Consider the following 18509-nt stretch of genomic DNA (forward strand, 5'->3'; position numbering starts at 1 on the left):
GATTAGAAAATTGTGCCACTGACAGACACCACCGTAACCAAGGGATCAAAGTTGACATTGCTAGACTTGGATCAAATCGATATTACGTGCCTTCTGACATGGTGCATCATTTTCAGGGGTTCATTTCCTGCACACTCTAAATCTAATCATAGGGATACATCCAGCAAACCCAAATTGAGGGAATATTTGATAAAATAACTACCCTGTACCCGTAAAAGATAACCAAGTCATGAAAGACATGACCTTTTTCTATAAAGGACATTATTGGAACAATTGGCAACATTTGAATAAAGTAGAGTATTAATGTTAATTTCCTGATTTTGCTAATTGTTCTGTAATTTTGTAAGAGAATATCCTTGTTTTTAGGAAACATACACTGAAATATTTAGGGATAAAGGGAATCTTCTCTGAAATCATTCTTGGACAGTTGAGAAAGCGAGTGAATGAGAGAGAGAGAAAAAAGAAAAAGCAAGTGGCAAAACGTGAACATTTGGGGAATCTGGGTGAAGAGTGTATAGGAATTCTTTGTACTAATCTTGCAACTTTTCTCTAAATCTGAAATTATGTCAAAATAAAAATTTTAAAGACATGCCAAATGGGATCGTACTTGTGAATCTCATCCCTAGGTAGGCCAGGTAGTGGATTTTCCTGGCCACGTGTACCCTTAGTGTTGAATCTGTGCTCTGGGTCCGAGGAGGCCAGGGAGGAGGACCATGGGGGTGCTGCTGCATGAAGAACACAGAGTGGAGAAATGTAGGAGACATGGTGCTTGGTTGGGTGGGCCAGACTGAACTCAGCTTTCTTGTCTGCTGCTTTCTTCCAGGCCAGGTAGCAAGGACCTAGAAGAAAACTCACTTGGCACAGGTGCTTGGGAGAAAAAGGGCCAGGTTAAGACCACAGGGTTTCAGACTGCATCAAGTCCAGGAGACCCTAAAGCTTAACGCTTTCCCACCTCGCACAGAAAAAGTAGTTCGCCAAAAAAGGACACTGAAAACAGTCATTGACCACCAGCCACCTCTTTCTGCTTCCCTCAGGTTCCCTAGGAGAATTTCCATTGCAACATTTTCAGTTAAGTAGCGCTCAATTACAGTCTTAAACTTTCCAGTGTCACCCGGCTCAACTCTTTCCCTCTGCCTCTATAATTAAGCCTGGCATTTGGTTACCTTTGGTTAAGGTTACTACTAAGGGCACGTTCTAAGTAGAATCCAGGTCAGGCTTCCCACTGGCTTCTGGGTAGACTCTGATGTGATAGCACATAAGCCAAAAATAACTGGACTGGACTGTAACTTATCTCCCACTTTGGCGTTCCTAAGAGGTTTTGAGTTTGACTGGGAACCCTGCTGTCAGGATACCATCCTTGGGAGTCTGATTCACCTTTTGTGTTCCAGAATCAGGTGGAATAATAGCCAAGATCAATGCTAACCACACTGCTTTCTACAACATATTAATAGAATTTGGTAAATACTATATGTTCCCCTTGGTTAGTCATCATCTACATGAACATGTTAATTAGTATATTAAAGGTTCCAAGAAGTCTTACAGTAAACAAACAGGTAACTTCATTTAACCCATCTTAATTGACTGGGCAACACTTAGAACATCTTAAGGAACAGGAAGCACTAGCCTATATCGATAGTCACCTTGCTAAGTTGAAGAGACGAGCACCTCACCAAAATTGCCTTTTTCTTACAGGTCTCTGGGCCTAAACATACTCAGACTCCAATGATTTATCTTTCTTTGTCCTTAGCTATTCATCACTAGCCATTTAATGATCTCCTCTATGACCAAAGAGGTTGTGCTGGGGATACAAAGATGGAGAACATCTCTGTCCTCCAGGACTTCCCTTATAGTTAGAGAGGTAAAGTACATAAACAAGCATTTATCAGGTACTATTAGAGAAAAAGGAGAATGTGCTGGGCTTAGTCATCTCAGAGGTCCTAGGTAGGCTTTAGACAAGCAGAGAGGCTGCAGGGTGATATGAGCAATGGGGAATGCAACATGGTTGGTGCAGCGAACTGAACAATTAGACTGAAGTGGAGGTTCATATAGACTAATCGTTTCCAAACTTTGGAATACATCAAAGTTACTTGGAGGGCTTGATAAAACACAAAGTGCCAGGCCATCCGCATAGTTTCTGATCCAGTAGCTCTGGATCCCCAAGAATTTGCATTTCTAACAAGTTCCTTAGTGATGCTAACATTGCTGGTCTGGGGACCATAGCTTGAGAATCTCAGATTATCAAAGAATGGACGCTCATAGAGCTGGAAAGGTGAGCACGCCTGACCATGGAGTAGCTTAAATGGCAGGCTGACAAGTTAGATTTTATTGATCAAGTTTTGAACAGTGACTTGCCCTAAGCAATATAATTGCTGTGGTAGCAGAGATGTGTCAAATGGATACGACAAAAAGACGCATGAGCTGCGGAGAGACCAGTTTGGAGGTTCTTACATAGTTAAAGCAAATGGATTTAAAAGATCTGAATTAGGGCAGTGAGAGTAGGAATGGAAAGAAACATATCAGTGCAGAAGTCTTTGTGAGTGAAGAATCTGCTTGCAGGAGAGAAAAACTGAAAGTTAGCCTTGGTCATTCTCTGACCAATAATCTATAAATTATTATGTATAATTATTTGTATAATGTTATTTTGAGGCTTTGTATCACTAGGGTTGAACTTGTTAATGTTCACACAATCTGAAAAGAAAAGTGGAAAATGTTGCTATGTAAGTTCATAGAGTAAACTGTTTAGGGAGCTCATTTAACCTATTTGAGGGCTTGTTTGAAGGCCTAGGAGAAAACTCAGGTGTGGATACACCCTGGACTCAGGAGTGGCCCTATTTTACCAGGGGAATTTGGCTTACCTGTGAAGTATGGAGCTTGGGAGGGCTGCACGTGGGGAGATGAAGCTGGAAGAAGATGCCTTCTTCAGCCTTGGAGCATGATGGGTGCCATGCGTCAGGATTAGATGACCTTCTTGTGCTCGTGATATCTTTATAGACGAAAGCATGTCTCAGGTGACCTCAGTTCCTCCTGATCCACTGATTCTTGTTGCCCTATCGCAAGTTGGAACCATTTCTTTAAAAATCTGTATTTAGGTTTTATACTAATAGGGCATGACCTTTCTTCACTCTGAATTTGTGAAGTTTCACCATGCTCTTTTTGGTGGTTATGTTTTGAACCGTTCAGAGCCTTTTAGGAGAGTTCTCTACTGCATAGCCTGGAAGAAATGTGTGTTCTCTCTCCAGAGGCTGTGGACAAGTCTGGGAGAATGAAATGGGTAGATAGATGGAAATAGTATCTAGAATGTTTACTCTTGGAAGAGCAACAGAGCTGCTTTCACTGGCTTTTGCCTGATCTGATATGTCAAGCTTCAGCATCCACTCCCAGAATAGAGAGTGGTGGTGGAATCAAGAAAGAGAATTTTTAGCCTTTAACTTCCAAAGGCAACTAGAGGGGATAGTGAATCAGAAGAGTTGGTGTGGCAACATGTCACAGAAATGGCTCTCATGTTTAGGATGTGCTTATTTGGGGTGGGGGGAGGGGACTGACTCGGTGCCCTTTGAGTTCTCTCCTCCTTTTGTCTCTGGTTCAGAGAAGAGATTACATAGGGGAAACTGAGGCCAAGGAGAACTGAGGACAAGCAGTTGGAAACTTTATCATTTTACCCTCTGCATCCAATGGCATCCTGACAGAAGTCAAAGCAGGGAGGGTGGGGGCAGGGCACTGAAGGAGCCAGCAGTAGTTGAGGGAGATCTGGACTGAATTAAAACAGAATTCCAAGGAGTTTGTCTAGATTGAAGCCAGAGGTGCTGGCTTTTCACCCCCGTGGAGATTGTTTTGTCTGTTGGGAAAGATCCTGATAATAAGAGCATGTCCCAGTGGGCTCTGAAGATGAAAAGGATTCCTATCCTATGTGAATGTCACTGAATTTTGAATCATCTCTATGGTTCAGATCTCTCTGCACGTTCTACCAGGATAGGAACAGCAGTGTAGGGAAGAGAAGGGGACCAATACATAGAAATGAACTACAATACAGCCCAACAAAATGTGCTTTTAAGGCTCAGAATGGTCCTTCATTTTGTACTCTTAAGTTAATGGGAAAAATCAGACACAGACATTATAAATCATAGGGATTTTGATGTAAAAAATTTATAAAAAACAGATAATGCCCGAGTAAAGTGGTGAGGTGGAGAATGGTGGATTGGCAAAGGACTCACTGGAGAAGAGATTCTTGAAGTAAGTATAAAAGCTACAGTATGATAAGCGAGACAGGGGCTTGCACTATGCATTTGGGACTTGAGTATGGCTAAGAGATGGGAGAAGGGATATCCTGAGCCAAGATGTGTTCACTAAGTTCAGTCTGACATTGTGGTAGGAGCAATTGCAAGGGCAACAAGTTTCCTAGTGTTAAGAAACAGTGTTTCTAGACCAGGCTGATTCTCTTCTCCCCCATGTCCTGTTGCTGTCACCATAGCAGCTTGCTTTATCCTCTGGCATTAAGTAGCCCAGACACCAAGATGCCCAACCAAGTGGTTTGCTGGGAAGCCAGCCATGCCAGGACCTGGTGGTATGTAGCCTCAGGAGTTTAGCAGAATATAGAACCAAGAGATTGGCTTTCATAAGCATTCTGCTAAAAGACCTGCCAGAGCCATTATCTTACCCCATGAAGGACATATTAATACTTTAGGTTTTGTACTGTCCATGCTTACAAACAATTGAATTTATGGATTTATTACCCAGAGAATTTTCGCTCTTGACCTTCTCATCATACGTCCTTCTCTAGAGGTACAATTTCCAGTGTGAATAAAAAGTATGTGATGCTTCTATAATTTTTATATTAAGTAAATTATTTATAGAAGTCAAAGAAAACAGGAATGTTTGGGTGTATAATCTCTGCAGACAGATATATTGAAATGCATTTGCTTTATATAGCTCAAGTCATGGGAAGCAATAAAGATGAGTTTACAATTATTCCTGTATCATTGGAGCTAAAGCAAGACAAAAAAACAGGAGGTTAAAAGACTCTTCTGTAGGGCCGGCCCTGTGGCTTGGCGGTTAAGTGTGTGCACTCCGCTACTGGTGGCCCAGGTTCGGAACCCCGGGCATGCACCGACGCACCGCTTCTCCGGCCATGCTGAGGCCGTGTCCCACATACAGCAACTAGAAGGATGTGCAGCTATGACATACAACTATCTACTGGGGCTTTGGGGGAAAAAATAAATAAATAAATAAATTATAAAAAATTAAAGACTCTTCTGTAAATATCTAGTGGATTTTAGGAATCTTTGTGATTTCTTCTGAATTTAGCCGTTGGAGTCAAAGCTTCCAATACGAGCGGTGCGTTATAGACCCATTGACCATCTAGATAAAACAGGTATGATTAATATAGAACAACCAGACCCCATGTCTCTTAGCAGTTACATAATACAGTATGCGAAAGACATGCCTTTGGGGTGTGATTAAATATTGTCACTGAACTCCAGAAGAGTGGATTGAAATGAGTTTTTCATTCTTGAATTGTGCCCCTCAAGCCAGTGTAGAAAATGGTGGGCCAGCTTAGTGAGTTATGCATCTGGGGTGCTCACAATGCCCTGAAACCTTAGATGCCACCTGCACATACATACATACACTCTCTGGGGTCCCAGCCTAGGGCTTTCAAGGACACCTTTCCTGGTCTTTAGGGGGATATTAAACCCACAAAACTAATAGAACTGTCTTCGCTTTTTGTCTAGAAGATGTAGTCCTTCTTTATATTCAACTCACTTTGAGGTCATTGGAGAGAAGGCTGAATCAATATTTTGTGATTAGGAAAATATGGATGCAGCCATAAGGCATTTGCTGTATCCTGAATTTACATTCTTTGATGACGTGTGGACGATATATTCTGCTCTCAGAATAGTTTTGCAAATTTTACACTAGATCAAAAAAGGCTGAAGCTTTTTCTTTTAGTTATAATATAAAAGTGAAATAAGTATGAGTTGAAACTTTTTAAAAAAGAAATTGAATTTATAAATGAGCTGTATTAGATATAACAAATTTCTAGTATATTGAGTTACTACCCACGTTGTACGCAAATATCTTCTATTTTGGTTGCTAATGAAGGGTGAGCCAAGTAAAAAAAGGACAGTGTTTGACATGGACAATGGACTTGTTAGAATGTGTTCAGTGTGCAGACTCTCGTGGGCTTTATTCCATTTTTCATCTTCATGTCAAGCAGACAGTTCTCATCTCCTGTACTGCTTGGAAACATGCTGCTGTGGTTAAAAAAAATATCTGAAATCACAGAGTCCTTGCCCCAAGGCTTAAGCTAATAACATTGACATGTTTATTCTAAGCCCGTGATGGTATCTGAGACCCTAATCTCAACAGTTGTTCAATGGCCTGGTCATAAAGTCCATCAGAAGCTCTCATTCTGAGGGATACCCTGTAGATAAGAAGGTGTATATCATCTCCAGGAAACAACCTGTGCTGCTTAAACTTCCAAATGATGGAGGAAGGGGACAACAGTGACTTGGTTGCTCAGGGATCTGACTGCCTTATTTTCAGACGAGATTTCAGGCATTGGTCATAGGCATGGTTACTTGAAGTGAGAGAGAATGACATAGCATGGCAACTGGTAGCATTAAGTTTTCCTTTGCTTTCGTGAGGCATAGAACTTTGAAGCTAAAAGTGGCCTTGAATCATCAAGTCTAGCCTTTAGAAGAACATATAGATGGGATGAAGGAACATACAGTATAAAACCACAGTCATGGAATTAGGGGAGACTTTTATGGTTTTATTGATTTATTTAACTTAGATGGTGCTTCCTATGAGTCAAAAGTCTTGTAAGCACTTTACAAATATTAACTCCTTAATCCTAATAACAACCCTATGGGATAGATATGAATATTATCTTCATTTACTGATGAGAAAACCAAAATATAGAGAGGCTAAGTAACTGGCCCAGAGTCACACAGCTAGTCAGTGGTGGAGCCAGGCTTTGAATGCATCCTGTCTAATCTGTCCATGTTGTAGATGAAGAAAGAGAGGCCTGGGTGTCTGCCCAGTGCTGCCTAGCTAGTTAGTGGCAGAGCAGGACCAGAACCCAGGTCAACTGTTTGTTGCAACCCATTGAGTAGCCACCAGTGGGTTGTTCTTGGATCATAAGAGGCAGGAAGATATACCAGCAAGTTTCTTTTTTAATCAACTTCAACAAAAGATCATTAAGAGATGAGTGTTGAGGTCAGGAATTCTCTAGTCGTTGGTGAAGCTTTGGCGTGTGTTCTGTGAGCGTGCAGCGTGTCTTCTTTCCTCAGGTATTAAGACATTGGGTGGTTTAGAGAGGTGGCTTGGGAATTAAAGGAAGTAGGGATGAAAAATAGTGTAAAAGTCTGCTCGTGGATAACAGTTTGTTGTTTGTTAGCTTATTTAGATTTTTCTCGATTTCAGGACCAAGCAGGTAAGCTTATGCCACTCAGTCTATGAAGCTGGACCTTCAGCCTCATGGAATGCCCCGCCAAGTTTCCTATTTTTCCAGTTGCAGCTGAGAAATCAACGATAGGATGCATTTTCTGTTAGTCTAGAGGCACTGGTTTTTACCTTTTCATTTCTTCTTCTTGAAACATTCTATTTCATCTCAGTTTACTTCCTTGAAGTACATGTTTTTGGTTAGGGAGGATACATTTAATTTTTCCAGAGGAGAATTATGTACTAATGTACATCGAGGAGAATGCGGAAAGACGAAAACTCTTGCACACAGTTGGTGGGAGTAAACCAGAGAGCAGTTTGGCAACACCTAGTGGGAGCTGGCAGTGTGTATTCCCTAAAACCAGCGCTTCCACCTTGAGATACACGCTTTCGATGCTTTACAGTTGAGAGCAGTGCTACTCAGTGTGTGATCTGTAGATGGTGAAGGTTTGTGAGCTGTTTGTTTCTAGTCCACAGTGAAATAAGTACAGAAAATAAGAGTAAGCGTTTACAAGCTTTCAGAGCAACTTGACATTTCCACGACATCCAAGAGTGTGACTTTGTATTTTATAAAAGCGTTGGTCCAAAACAGATTGGAAATAAGAAAAACAGGTCCTTTATCACAGGTGGTTTGGGAAGCACTGCCCTGGAGGAATCTCACACATATGCAGAGACCAGTAGGGGATTGCTTATAATGACTGGATACGTGTGTGTGTGTGTGTGTGTGTGTGTAACAACCTAAATATCTTATGGTTAGGAAAATGTATTTAAAACATCACAATATGTCCTATGAAAGAATATTATTCAACATTTAAAATGAATGAACTAGATCTACATGTATGAACATGGATAAATCTCAAATAATTTTGAATAAATGAGCAAGTTACAAAATGATACCTACATTACAATAATTGTATAAAATATAAAACACAAAATAATACTGTTTGTATTCACGGTAAATGGCTGACAACATGGATGGGAAAGATGCACACCAACTTCAGAAGAGAATTTAACTCTGGGAAGGGGAAGGGGGAATGGAATTGCGAGTGGGTGAAAAAAATCAAAAAGCTTCAACTATGTCTAATCTTTTTTTTCTTTTTTAAAAAGCTAAAGCAAATATGGCAAAAATATTTACATTCATCATATCTAGGTAGTAGATACCTGGGTGTCAAATTTTTTCTATATTTTTCTGTATTTTAAAAATATTTCATAGTAAAATCAGCCTCAGAACATGATTTCTTTCTGATCTAGAAAGCAAGTTGTACATACTAGACCGTGCAGGGAACTTTATTACCTGCGGTATCCGGGGACACATTTGTCTTCCCAGTGTCTTAAAACCGGATATCAGCCTGAAGGGCAGTTTCTGTGCCTCAGGGCTGAAGACAAGGCATTGATTCAGAGCCAGGGAGCAGGGGAAGAGTCGCCTGGATTCTGGTTCTGGCTTTGTGACTAGCTCATTTGTAACGGTGGATTTCTCATATCGAAACCGTGATTGCTTTATCTGTAAAGTTAGTGAGAAGAAGACGTATTTTCAGCATTGAAATTTTATAACATATATAAACTATATACAAATGTATATTTGAAATGTTACATAAGTTAACAACTTGATGCTCCTTTTTACAATAATTTTAGAGGCTAAAGGAATACATGGAATGAACATACATATAGGAATAAGATTAAATATATGTGCAGTGGAGTCAAATCTGGCTTTGAATCTTGCCTCTCTGCCACTTACCAACCATGAGCCTTGGTTTCCTGGAACACTCTGATTTTCTATTTCCTAAGACGAGAATCATAATAAATAGTACCTACCTCAGCTTGGAAAGATTTGAAGAAATAATGGTATTATTGTTGTAGTTGTTACAAATCAAGTCAATTAACTTTTGTGCCTGGAAAAGTACTGGAATAAATTCTCAAACAGCTAATTGCAGCCATCTTCTGAAAATGGGATGAGTATAACATGCCAATCATTCTTTAAGCAGCAAAGTACAAATTTTCTAAAGAAAATTTTTTTAGGAAATTTCTAAGCTAAGTACAAATTTTCCAGACTAAACCCTGCCACATTCTTTTATCACCATGCATTCAAAGTGATTTAGAAATGGTCCTGTTTTAATACAGGACCCTAACCAGATGAATTATAGATTGCTTCCAACTCTTGAATTTGCTTTTATGTGGGCTGTGGTTGAATGGCCTTGACTGTTTACACAGAATAAACTTGAAATAATAAAATTGAGAATACTCTTGATTTTTAATTTGTACTTTGTAATTTGTACTCTTGCACCAAATTAATTTGTACAGAATGCACCAAAGCAGAACCAGATGACCATGTGAGAAGAATGGTCAAAATTTGGATTAGTGGGGGCCGACCCGATGGCATAGCAGTTAAGTGCACTCGGTCCACTTCAGTTGGCCTGAGGGTTCGCAGGTCCGTATCCTGGGTACGCACCGACGCACCGCTTGTCAAGCCATGCTGTGGCGGCCTGCCATATAAAGTGGAAGAATATGGGCACGGATGTTAGCTCAGGGCCAATCTTTCTCAGCAAAAAGAGGAGAATTGGCATCGGATGTTAGCTCAGGGCTAATCTTCCTCACACAAAAAAAGAAAATTTGGATTAGTGAATCCCAAAGCCAGGCTATGATTTGCCATGGAACAAAAAACTTGGGCAGTCATCTGTCTTGCTTAGTTACACAAGGCACAGTTAATGTGGTTGGGCCTCTAGTTTTGCTGACGCAATGTATGTTGATAAATCTAAGTTTTGAAGGCTTGGATTTAATGGAGCCATGTGGTATCACAGGGGCCTGGTAAATGAAAAGCTTCTGCAGTTTATCAGCAGAAAGATAACAGGGAGGCCCTGGTTCTACTACAAGTGCTGGGGAGATGCTTATCATCCAGGCTCTGAGAACAGGAGTTTGATCTACACCAAACACTTCAGAAATAATGTCAACATACCCAAGACCTCAGCCAGCAAGGAATTCTCTGAGATAAGATTACAACGTTGTCCTTAAAGGGACACCAACTGAGTCAGTTGATCCCCAGATATTGCCCGAGCAGGGCAACCCTGTAAATTATCCTTCATACCAGGGGACTTGAGGACCTCAATTTTAGATGCAAACATTCTGCTGCTGTTTTCCAAAGTAGGCACAAAACTCTAGCTATATCTAAGAAAATCCCCATAGGGTCAAGATCCTGAGTGATCCTTGGTGCCCTCGAGATCAGCCAGTTGTAGAAACTGGAGGCAGCTCTCTATGGTGAAAGCATTCATTACCTTATTTCAGGATTTTGTTTCTTCTGTATTGGCTGTGTCTTGGCCAGAGGGCCTCCAAGCCCGGTTAGACCTCTAGTCTAGGTCAAGGATGAAGTCATTGTTGGAAAAGGTGATTCAGTCTTTGAGACGAGCAGATGTAAAAAACCACTGCCATGATTCGTTTAAATAGCTAGTCATGTGTTTGGTTTAAATATCAGTATGCAAACTGGTACTGGGGTGACGGGGTCCATCAGGGGTCACAGTAAAGCTGGCCAGGTGTTCTCCCAAGACCATTTTGATGATAAGAAGCAGCAGCATACAGAGAGACAACTCACCTTTGATTTCTCATCCAGACTCGAACAGTATCACTTCTTGCTTTGAAATGCCTCACATTCAGCTCTTTGTACTCCCTGTGCATAGTCCTCGTGTGGCCTTCTGGATTCCAATCCCTCTTCCCGGGGAGATGCTGTATATAGTTGTGAGATTAATTAAACATACAAACAAACAAAAACCCTTTATATCATGTCATTTCCCAGTAGAGTCTCACAACAAAGTTCATACTTCTCTAGTTTATTATTAAATGTCCTCACTAATCTGTCTATCCAGCTTCTCCTTCTCTGTTAATCTTTATTTCATTCAAAGGATCTACTTATGAGCTGTGTTAACTTATTTTTCCATTTTCCTGCCCCTGTGCTTTTGTTCCTGCCGTCTCCCCCTTTCAGAATTCCTTCTCCCTTCTACTCAGACACGTCTCTTCCATTAAAACTTCTCAGACCAACCCCGCCTACACTGATCTGACCCTCCTCTGAACTCTGCTTACTTACCGTCTCGAGTCCACACCAGCGCTTTGGCAGTTAATCACATAGTGCTTCGTGAATTTATCTTTATTTTGCGTGCTCTGTCTTGGTCTTTTGCTCTTCTCTACCTCTCTCTGCCTCTGTGTGTGCGTAGCTAGATAAGAGCTCTATGGAAATAAAATGTATGACTTATGTATCTTTAGAATACACTACGTCACAGGTGCTCCGTGATATAATTATTGGTTGGTAATTCTTGCTTAGGATCTTGATTTTTTTCCATGAAGGCAGGAGTCTTTTGTCTTCTATCCCCTCCTGTATCCACTCCTGTATCCACAGCACCTGGAGCAGTGCCTTGCACATTAAAAATTGAGTGAGTGTCAGCTGTTAGCCTCCAGAGAGAGTTTCCTCGACTGGAGTCTGCAGCTGGCCTTGACATTGTGCCTGTGGCCTAGTTCCCAAGGAAGTAGCTGTCTTCCTCCTAGGCTGGCCGCCTGCCTTAACTGCCTCTGACGTGGCCACGTCTGTCTGTTCTTTCTCCTCAGATGCTTACTCTCATTCCTCAAGTGAAAATGGAGGCAAGTCCGAGTCAGTGGCCAACCTGCAGACTCAGCCCTCCCTGAACTCCATCCACAGTTCCCCTGGTCCCAAGCGCTCCACCAACACCCTTAAGAAGTGGCTAACGAGTCCCGTGCGCCGGCTCAACAGTGGGAAAGCAGATGGAAACATCAAGAAGCAGAAGAAAGTACGGGATGGTCGGAAGAGCTTCGACCTGGGATCTCCCAAGCCTGGAGATGAGACGACCCCTCAGGGAGACAGCGCTGATGAGGTACTTACACGAGGCCCCTGAGCCTTCCATTAGGAAGGGACTTCTGACATACATCCTGCCTGGAGCCTTATAAGGCATCCTTCCCCAGGTTCTGTAAACTAGCCAGTTTCTAGACCTCAGTAGTTTGTCTTCTTGGGCCTAAGTAGTCTGAGATCTTTATATTCTCACGACCTTTTTAGTTTGATTTGTGACCAATTCAGAGACTGACTAGCACCTAGAATATCCAGCAGACAGACACTATTTTGCCAGATTTGGAGATAGAGGCCTGGGCCCAAAGGGAGCCAAGGGAACCTAGTCCCCTGCCTCTACATCAAAACCTGCTAGGCCTGTTTAGAATAAGAATAAAAGAGTGGAGACCATTTCACTTGGAAAACAGAAGACTGTACTGGGAGATTATAGCTGTTTTCAAGTATTTTGAGCAGTGCCACATATAAAAGGGAGTAGACAATTCCAGAAGGGAGAACTGTGATTAACACGTGAAGGTTTACAGTAGGCAAGCTTTCAGCTCAAAGAGGGACTTTAATGGGAAGTCAAGCAGTGATGAAATGGGCCTTCATGAAAACAAACGAACACCCATACCAGAAGGCTTGGGAGACCATGTGACCTCACAATACAGTCAGAGAGATCCATGTTAGCCAAGAGGTCAGGCTGGACAATGACCTCTGAAATCCCTTCCAAAGCTGAGATTCTGTGTTCAAAATATCATAGGTATGTTTTAGTTGGGGGAATGAGATAACTGTTTTATTTGGCAAACTAACCTACTCTAGTCACTGATGTGGCTAAGAAATTCTTCCTGATGTGTAACCAGACTCTCTCTGTAATTTTATGCTGTCTGCCATTTCTCCCTCTGAAAATGGCACTAGAGCCTGGTGATATTCGGATTGTGATTTAATAGTCCTTCAAAAACTTTGAAAGTTAGGTTCTCTCTAACCGTTCTTTCAGCTTTCTCTTTTGCTGGCTAATCAATGCAGTAGATGTTTCTCGTGTGTGTGTTTTCCCCCATTTGGTCTTCAGTGTCCTCTGAGACAGCAAGTGTACCCATTCCACAGAGGAGGACAGTGAAGCTGAAAAAATAGGAGTGTGTTGAGAGGAAGGTATCTTATATGTTGCTTATTTATTTATTTATTTATTTATTTTTGTGAGGAAGATCAGCCCTGAGCTAACATCCGTGCTAATCCTCCTCTGTTTGCTGAGGAAGACTGGCTCTGAGCTAACATCTATTGCCAATCCTCCTCCTTTTCTTCCCCCAAAGCCCCAGTATATAGTTGTATGTCATAGCTGCACATCCTTCTAGTTGCTGTATGTGGGACGCGGCCTCAGCATGGCCAGAAAAGTGGTGCGTCGGTGCGCGCCTGGGATCCGAACCCGGGCTGCCAGTAGCAGAGTGTGCGCACTTAACCGCTAAGCCACGGGGCCGGCCCCTATATATTGCTTTATTAAAAATTCCAAGTCCTGAACCACAGTCATCTTTAACTATATGAAACTGTGACTAATGCTGCTCTTTTGTTCTAGAAGAGCAAGAAAGGTTGGGGTGAAGATGAGCCAGATGAAGAGTCACACACCCCCCTCCCTCCACCTATGAAGATCTTTGACAACGACCCCACGCAGGACGAGATGGTAGGACTTCTTTACTTTCTCGCTTGAAATGGCAATGTGTACAACATGTGATTTCGTTTTTGTGTGTGGTGGGGGTAGTAATACTCTCTCTCCCTTGTTGTCTCTTACACGTGAATCCATGATGACGTAGATTCCGTCTGTATTTGGTAGGGGTCCCCTCCCCTAACCCGGGACGTCTGACTTCATTCTGGGCAGGGTATCGGTATGTGTAGAATTCCCAGAGTGGGAATCTTCCTGCTGTCTCATCCTGTTGATGAAGAGTAATGGCTCTGCCTTTGGAAGCATCAGGTCCCAAAAGGAACTCTTTGTCTCAAAAAGGAATCTGAGGTGGTTCCAGGTCATGATCACTTGTTGTACCTGACTGTTCAACTTACATTTTAGTTGATTGTTTTCCCTATGCTCAACTCTAAAATCCAGATCACGGTAACTTCTAGTCAAGCCCAGTGCTGTTGAAATTTGGCAAACACAGCATGAGGGATGGAGATGCTGTGAAGGCAAGGTTGTTGTCAAAGGTGGGCAAACCGAATATGCCAGGTTGCTGACTGGTGTCCGAAATGTGAATGTCCACCAAGTCTCTAGTCGGAGGGTGATCGTCCCGATTGTTCTGGAGCAGAGGCTCAGGCGGGATGTGCTTCCAGGTCCTGACCCAAGGCCCAGGGCTGTGTTAACTGTGTGCTCCGTCCCTCACTTTCCTTACAAACCGTGCTTTCACTTCACTGGGTTTTTCTTGCCTTTTCTTAGCGTTGCTGTCCTGTTGGACTCTGGAGGTTGAGGTGGTGGTTTCAGTTTTTGATTGTATTTTGCGTTTGCTTTTCAGAGTGTCATTTTGTTGTGGCGGTAGTGGTTGCTTAGCCATCCCTCCAGGGTCTCCCTGTGCTCTCTGGTGCTCTACCTTGCACTGGGCAGGCTCCTCTGCGGTGATGGGCCCAGCCTGCATAGACAGGGAGTAAACTTTCACACCGCCACCCAGGATACAATTCGAAAAGGACTGTTTGAAGATGCTTCAGTGTTTCTGGTGATTTCCCAGTGCTCGTTTTAGTTCTCTCTGCTTTGCATTTGGGTCAGTAACCCACAGACATTAATTGAGATCTTCCTCTGTGCTAAGCTGGAGGGACGTTTTCTAGGGACAGGATGATGACTAAGATGTGGTTGCTGCCCCCTCTGTGACTCATCATGAGAAGCACACAGTTTCACCCCTCCTAAAGTGATGTTGGTGGCCCTGGTCCCCGGGGGCAGCTCTGACTCCTGACTGTTGGGAAGAAAAGTAGCAGGAAGCATGGCAGGATACCCATCCTGGGTTCCCAGAAGCAGAAATGCCTGTTTCACCTTGAGATGGGGACGAGGACCAACCTGCTGTGTTCCCGGAGGCCTATTGTAAAATGTTGTATAAACAGTGATAGTGTATGTGGGGAGTAGGGCGCTCATGTCACATTATCTGCCATCCCACACAGTCCTCTACACGGAGGTGCCAGCTTGCATAAGATAAGCAAAGGTCACGAACCTTCCCCCTCGAATTCCCTCAAACACAGCTTTGTGGAAAAGGATGTTATGTTTTTTCTGGATAATTTTTAACTGAGAATGTGGACTTACCCCTAGACATTTGTATAGCCTTTTCTTAGCCAGAAATAGGCAGATGCCAATAGTCCCTTTTTAGACACATTAACCCTCCTCAGTCCTGCTGTTTGATTTCTAAACGATTGTTCTTCTGGAATATTTGGGAGTGGGGTGAGCCTCAGAATTCCTAGCAAATAGAGTTGGATTTATTAAAATAATTTTTACAGCAGTACAAAAGGAATTTTTAAAAGTCCACCCATCATATTGTTGTACAATTAATTCTCCGTGTTTCTTCTAATGTTTGTTCATATGCATGTATGTTTTATTTTTATAATTATAATATGCATATGATGTGTTCAATGTTTTACTTACTATTTCCTAAAATCTTATTAATTTTACCTTTGTGACTATAATTTTAATAGCTGGGGTGTATTGCACTATTTGATATACTATAATTTGCTCCACCAGCCTGTTCGTTGACATCCCAGGTTGTTTCCAGTTTTTGCTACACTAGATAATACCGCCACAGATCACTTTGTACGTACAGTGTTTGTTCTTTTCACTTCTGTCCTTAGAATAAGTTCCCAGGGGTAGGATTACTAGATCAAAAAGTTGATAACTTGGATTTCCAAACAGACTTAAGCTGTTTTCCTACATTCTCCAAGAGAGGAAAAAGAGTGTTGTTATATCTCTCTTAATAACATTTATTTGATTTTTTTACCCCATCTCAGAAGCAAAGGCCTAAAGTAACTTTTAGATTATACAACAAGAAGCTTCCTTTTGGGGCCCAGCCCTGTGACCAAGTGGTTAAAGTTCTGTGTGCTCCGCTTCGGCGGCCCCACGTTCGCAGGTTTGGATCCCAGGCACGGACCTACACCACTCACCAGCCATGCCGTGGCAGTGTCCCACATATAAAGTAGAGAAAGATTGGCACAGTTGTTAGCTCAGGCCTAATCTTCCTCAAGCAAAAAAAAGAGGAAGATTGGCAACGGATGTTAGCTCAGGGCGAATCTTCCTCAGCAAAAACAAAAAGCTTCCTTTTTGAAACTCTTCCCTCTAACTTAAGGGACACACTTGAAGCCAGAGCATGGCCAGGACATTCAACTTTCTACTCCCACCATCATTAGTGTCGAAAACTGAAGGAGCAAGCAGCCTGGGCCCTGGGCACATGATTGCCCTCTGCTGTGATGTGCCAGGGGTAAAAGCTGGCACACACATGTAGGGTTAACCATTTCTCCCCCAATTTCTTTTCAAGTAGGAGAAGGAAGAAAAAACCTCCATCCCTCAGTGAGCAGGAATCTCCAAACTGTTGACCAAACAGCCACATGGACCAGTCCTTATTGCTGGTGCAGGAGAAGCAGGACAGGCCCTTGGCGTCAGCCTCCTTTCGCTGTGAACAGGGAGGGGAGTCTCGGGCTGCTCCAGCATGAGACACACAGTCCTGCTAAAGCCCATTATTACATTCTAGTGTTCCAGTTTGGGGGCCTTACCAGAAACAGCTGTGTTTGTGGAGGCGTGTGTGCATGGGGGGGGGGGGGTGTATGGGGAGGGGGTTTCTAGCTTCCTGGCCTGTAAGTGCCAGGCCTCTAGCATTTTTGCTTGACAGCCAGTGGATATCTGTATTTCAGATCTACAGCTAAGTAAAGCAAGGACAATTTCTCTTCTTTGGACACACTCAAGGCTAGATTTTTGGACTCCCTTCATACCCCAGAACAGTAATGGGCAGCGCTGTAGTGGCCAAATTCCTGCCTGTCCCTGTCTCCTCATTGCTGTCACTGGGTGCAGCCTCCCGGGAACTCAGTGACCCCTCCCTCCCCTCGGCTCCTTCGGAGACCTGCCTAAGGAGAGCCTAGTGCCATCCATGCTTCGCTGCTGGCCAGAATTCCTGACAAGGGGTCAGGCAGGCTGTCCCACCCCACACCACCCCCATCTCCCTCTGTCATCTCTTCCCTCTAAACAGAGAACTTTGCTTCCCTTGCCTACCTTGAGCTTTGGCCTTGCTGTGTTGCTTCCTAATTGCTATTCCTCATTCCTGGCTAATCTGCTTTTCCTTTGCTGCTCAATGTCTTGCAGTCCTCCTCTTTGCTAGCAGCCCGGCAGGCTTCCACCGAAGTACCTACTGCTGCAGACCTTGTCAGTGCAATAGAACAGTTGGTCAAAAGCAAGCTGGTAAGTGGGGGTCCTGGAGGCAGTTCTGCGGGTGTCTCACCTCCAGGCGGCTCCCAGACCCTGGCATCTGTCTGTCAGGTTCTCCTTTGCACCCATCTTCATTCCTCTTCTAGGATTGCTTCCAGCTAATGATGGTTCCTAAAAACCTGTGCCCCAGGTCCTTTTTGGCTTTGTTTGGGAATGGGCACGGGCAATTAACAGGCCTTTTTGGGATTGTGACGTTGATGAAAGGTGAAAAGTCTCCAAAACAAGGTAGCCTCCCTGTAAGCCAGGTCGACTGGCCTACAGGGAAGTGGCATTTGGACAATGACCGATGTGTGTCTGGTTAGCCCTGAAGCTGACTTTGCTGCTGAGACACAGAACATGGATTGGATCTTTGAAAGCACTGGGTAATTTTATTCGGGGACCTCAGATAGTCGCCTAGCTTGCCAAAACTTATAAAAGTAGATCACTGATTATAATGGGGAATGAGCAAAAGTGCGTGGATACTTCACCCCAAGAAATTAAGGGAACTGGTGCGTAACCCATCGTGGGAGGTGGTGGGCAGGACTGAATGTAAGCCACTGGAAACTGGTCTAGCTTGTGACTGTCTCACGGAGCAACCAGACCACTGGAGAGAAGGGTTATGAGTCTGAGCTGGTTCAGGGTTTCAGCCGATGATAATGCTGCTGAAAAAGCTCCTGTTTGGCTAGAGCTGTTCCTCTACTTCCATGCTTTTACATCTGAGTATATCACTACAGGATGACAATGAGTCCTTCGCTCTTGTCCATGTCACTCATTTGGTTTTTCCTGCAACTCTCATTAGAGTAAATGTCTCTGCTTCTCCCAGACTTCTGTTGGACAGTCCTATTAATCAGCGCC

The 18509-nt window shown here is 43.1% G+C and overlaps 1 protein-coding gene across 10 annotated transcripts in view; it reads left to right on the forward strand.

Moving 5' to 3' along the window:
* KALRN (kalirin RhoGEF kinase) overlaps positions 1–18509 on the forward strand; it is a 633650-nt gene that overhangs the window by 546019 nt on the left and 69122 nt on the right. For 4 of the 10 annotated variants that reach the window (XM_058555937.1, XM_058555940.1, XM_058555941.1 and 1 more), the window contains 3 exons: positions 12025–12308; positions 13821–13925; positions 17553–17648. In XM_058555937.1, the coding sequence (XP_058411920.1) occupies positions 12025–12308; positions 13821–13925; positions 17553–17648 (485 nt within the window). The remainder of the gene's footprint in view (positions 1–12024; positions 12309–13820; positions 13926–17552; positions 17649–18509) is intronic. The other 6 variants (XM_058555939.1, XM_058555943.1, XM_058555944.1 and 3 more) reach the window with 3 other exon arrangements.

The sequence above is a fragment of the Diceros bicornis genome, chromosome 15, assembly GCF_020826845.1.
Source record: "Diceros bicornis minor isolate mBicDic1 chromosome 15, mDicBic1.mat.cur, whole genome shotgun sequence".
Taxonomy (NCBI): Eukaryota; Metazoa; Chordata; class Mammalia; order Perissodactyla; family Rhinocerotidae; genus Diceros; species Diceros bicornis.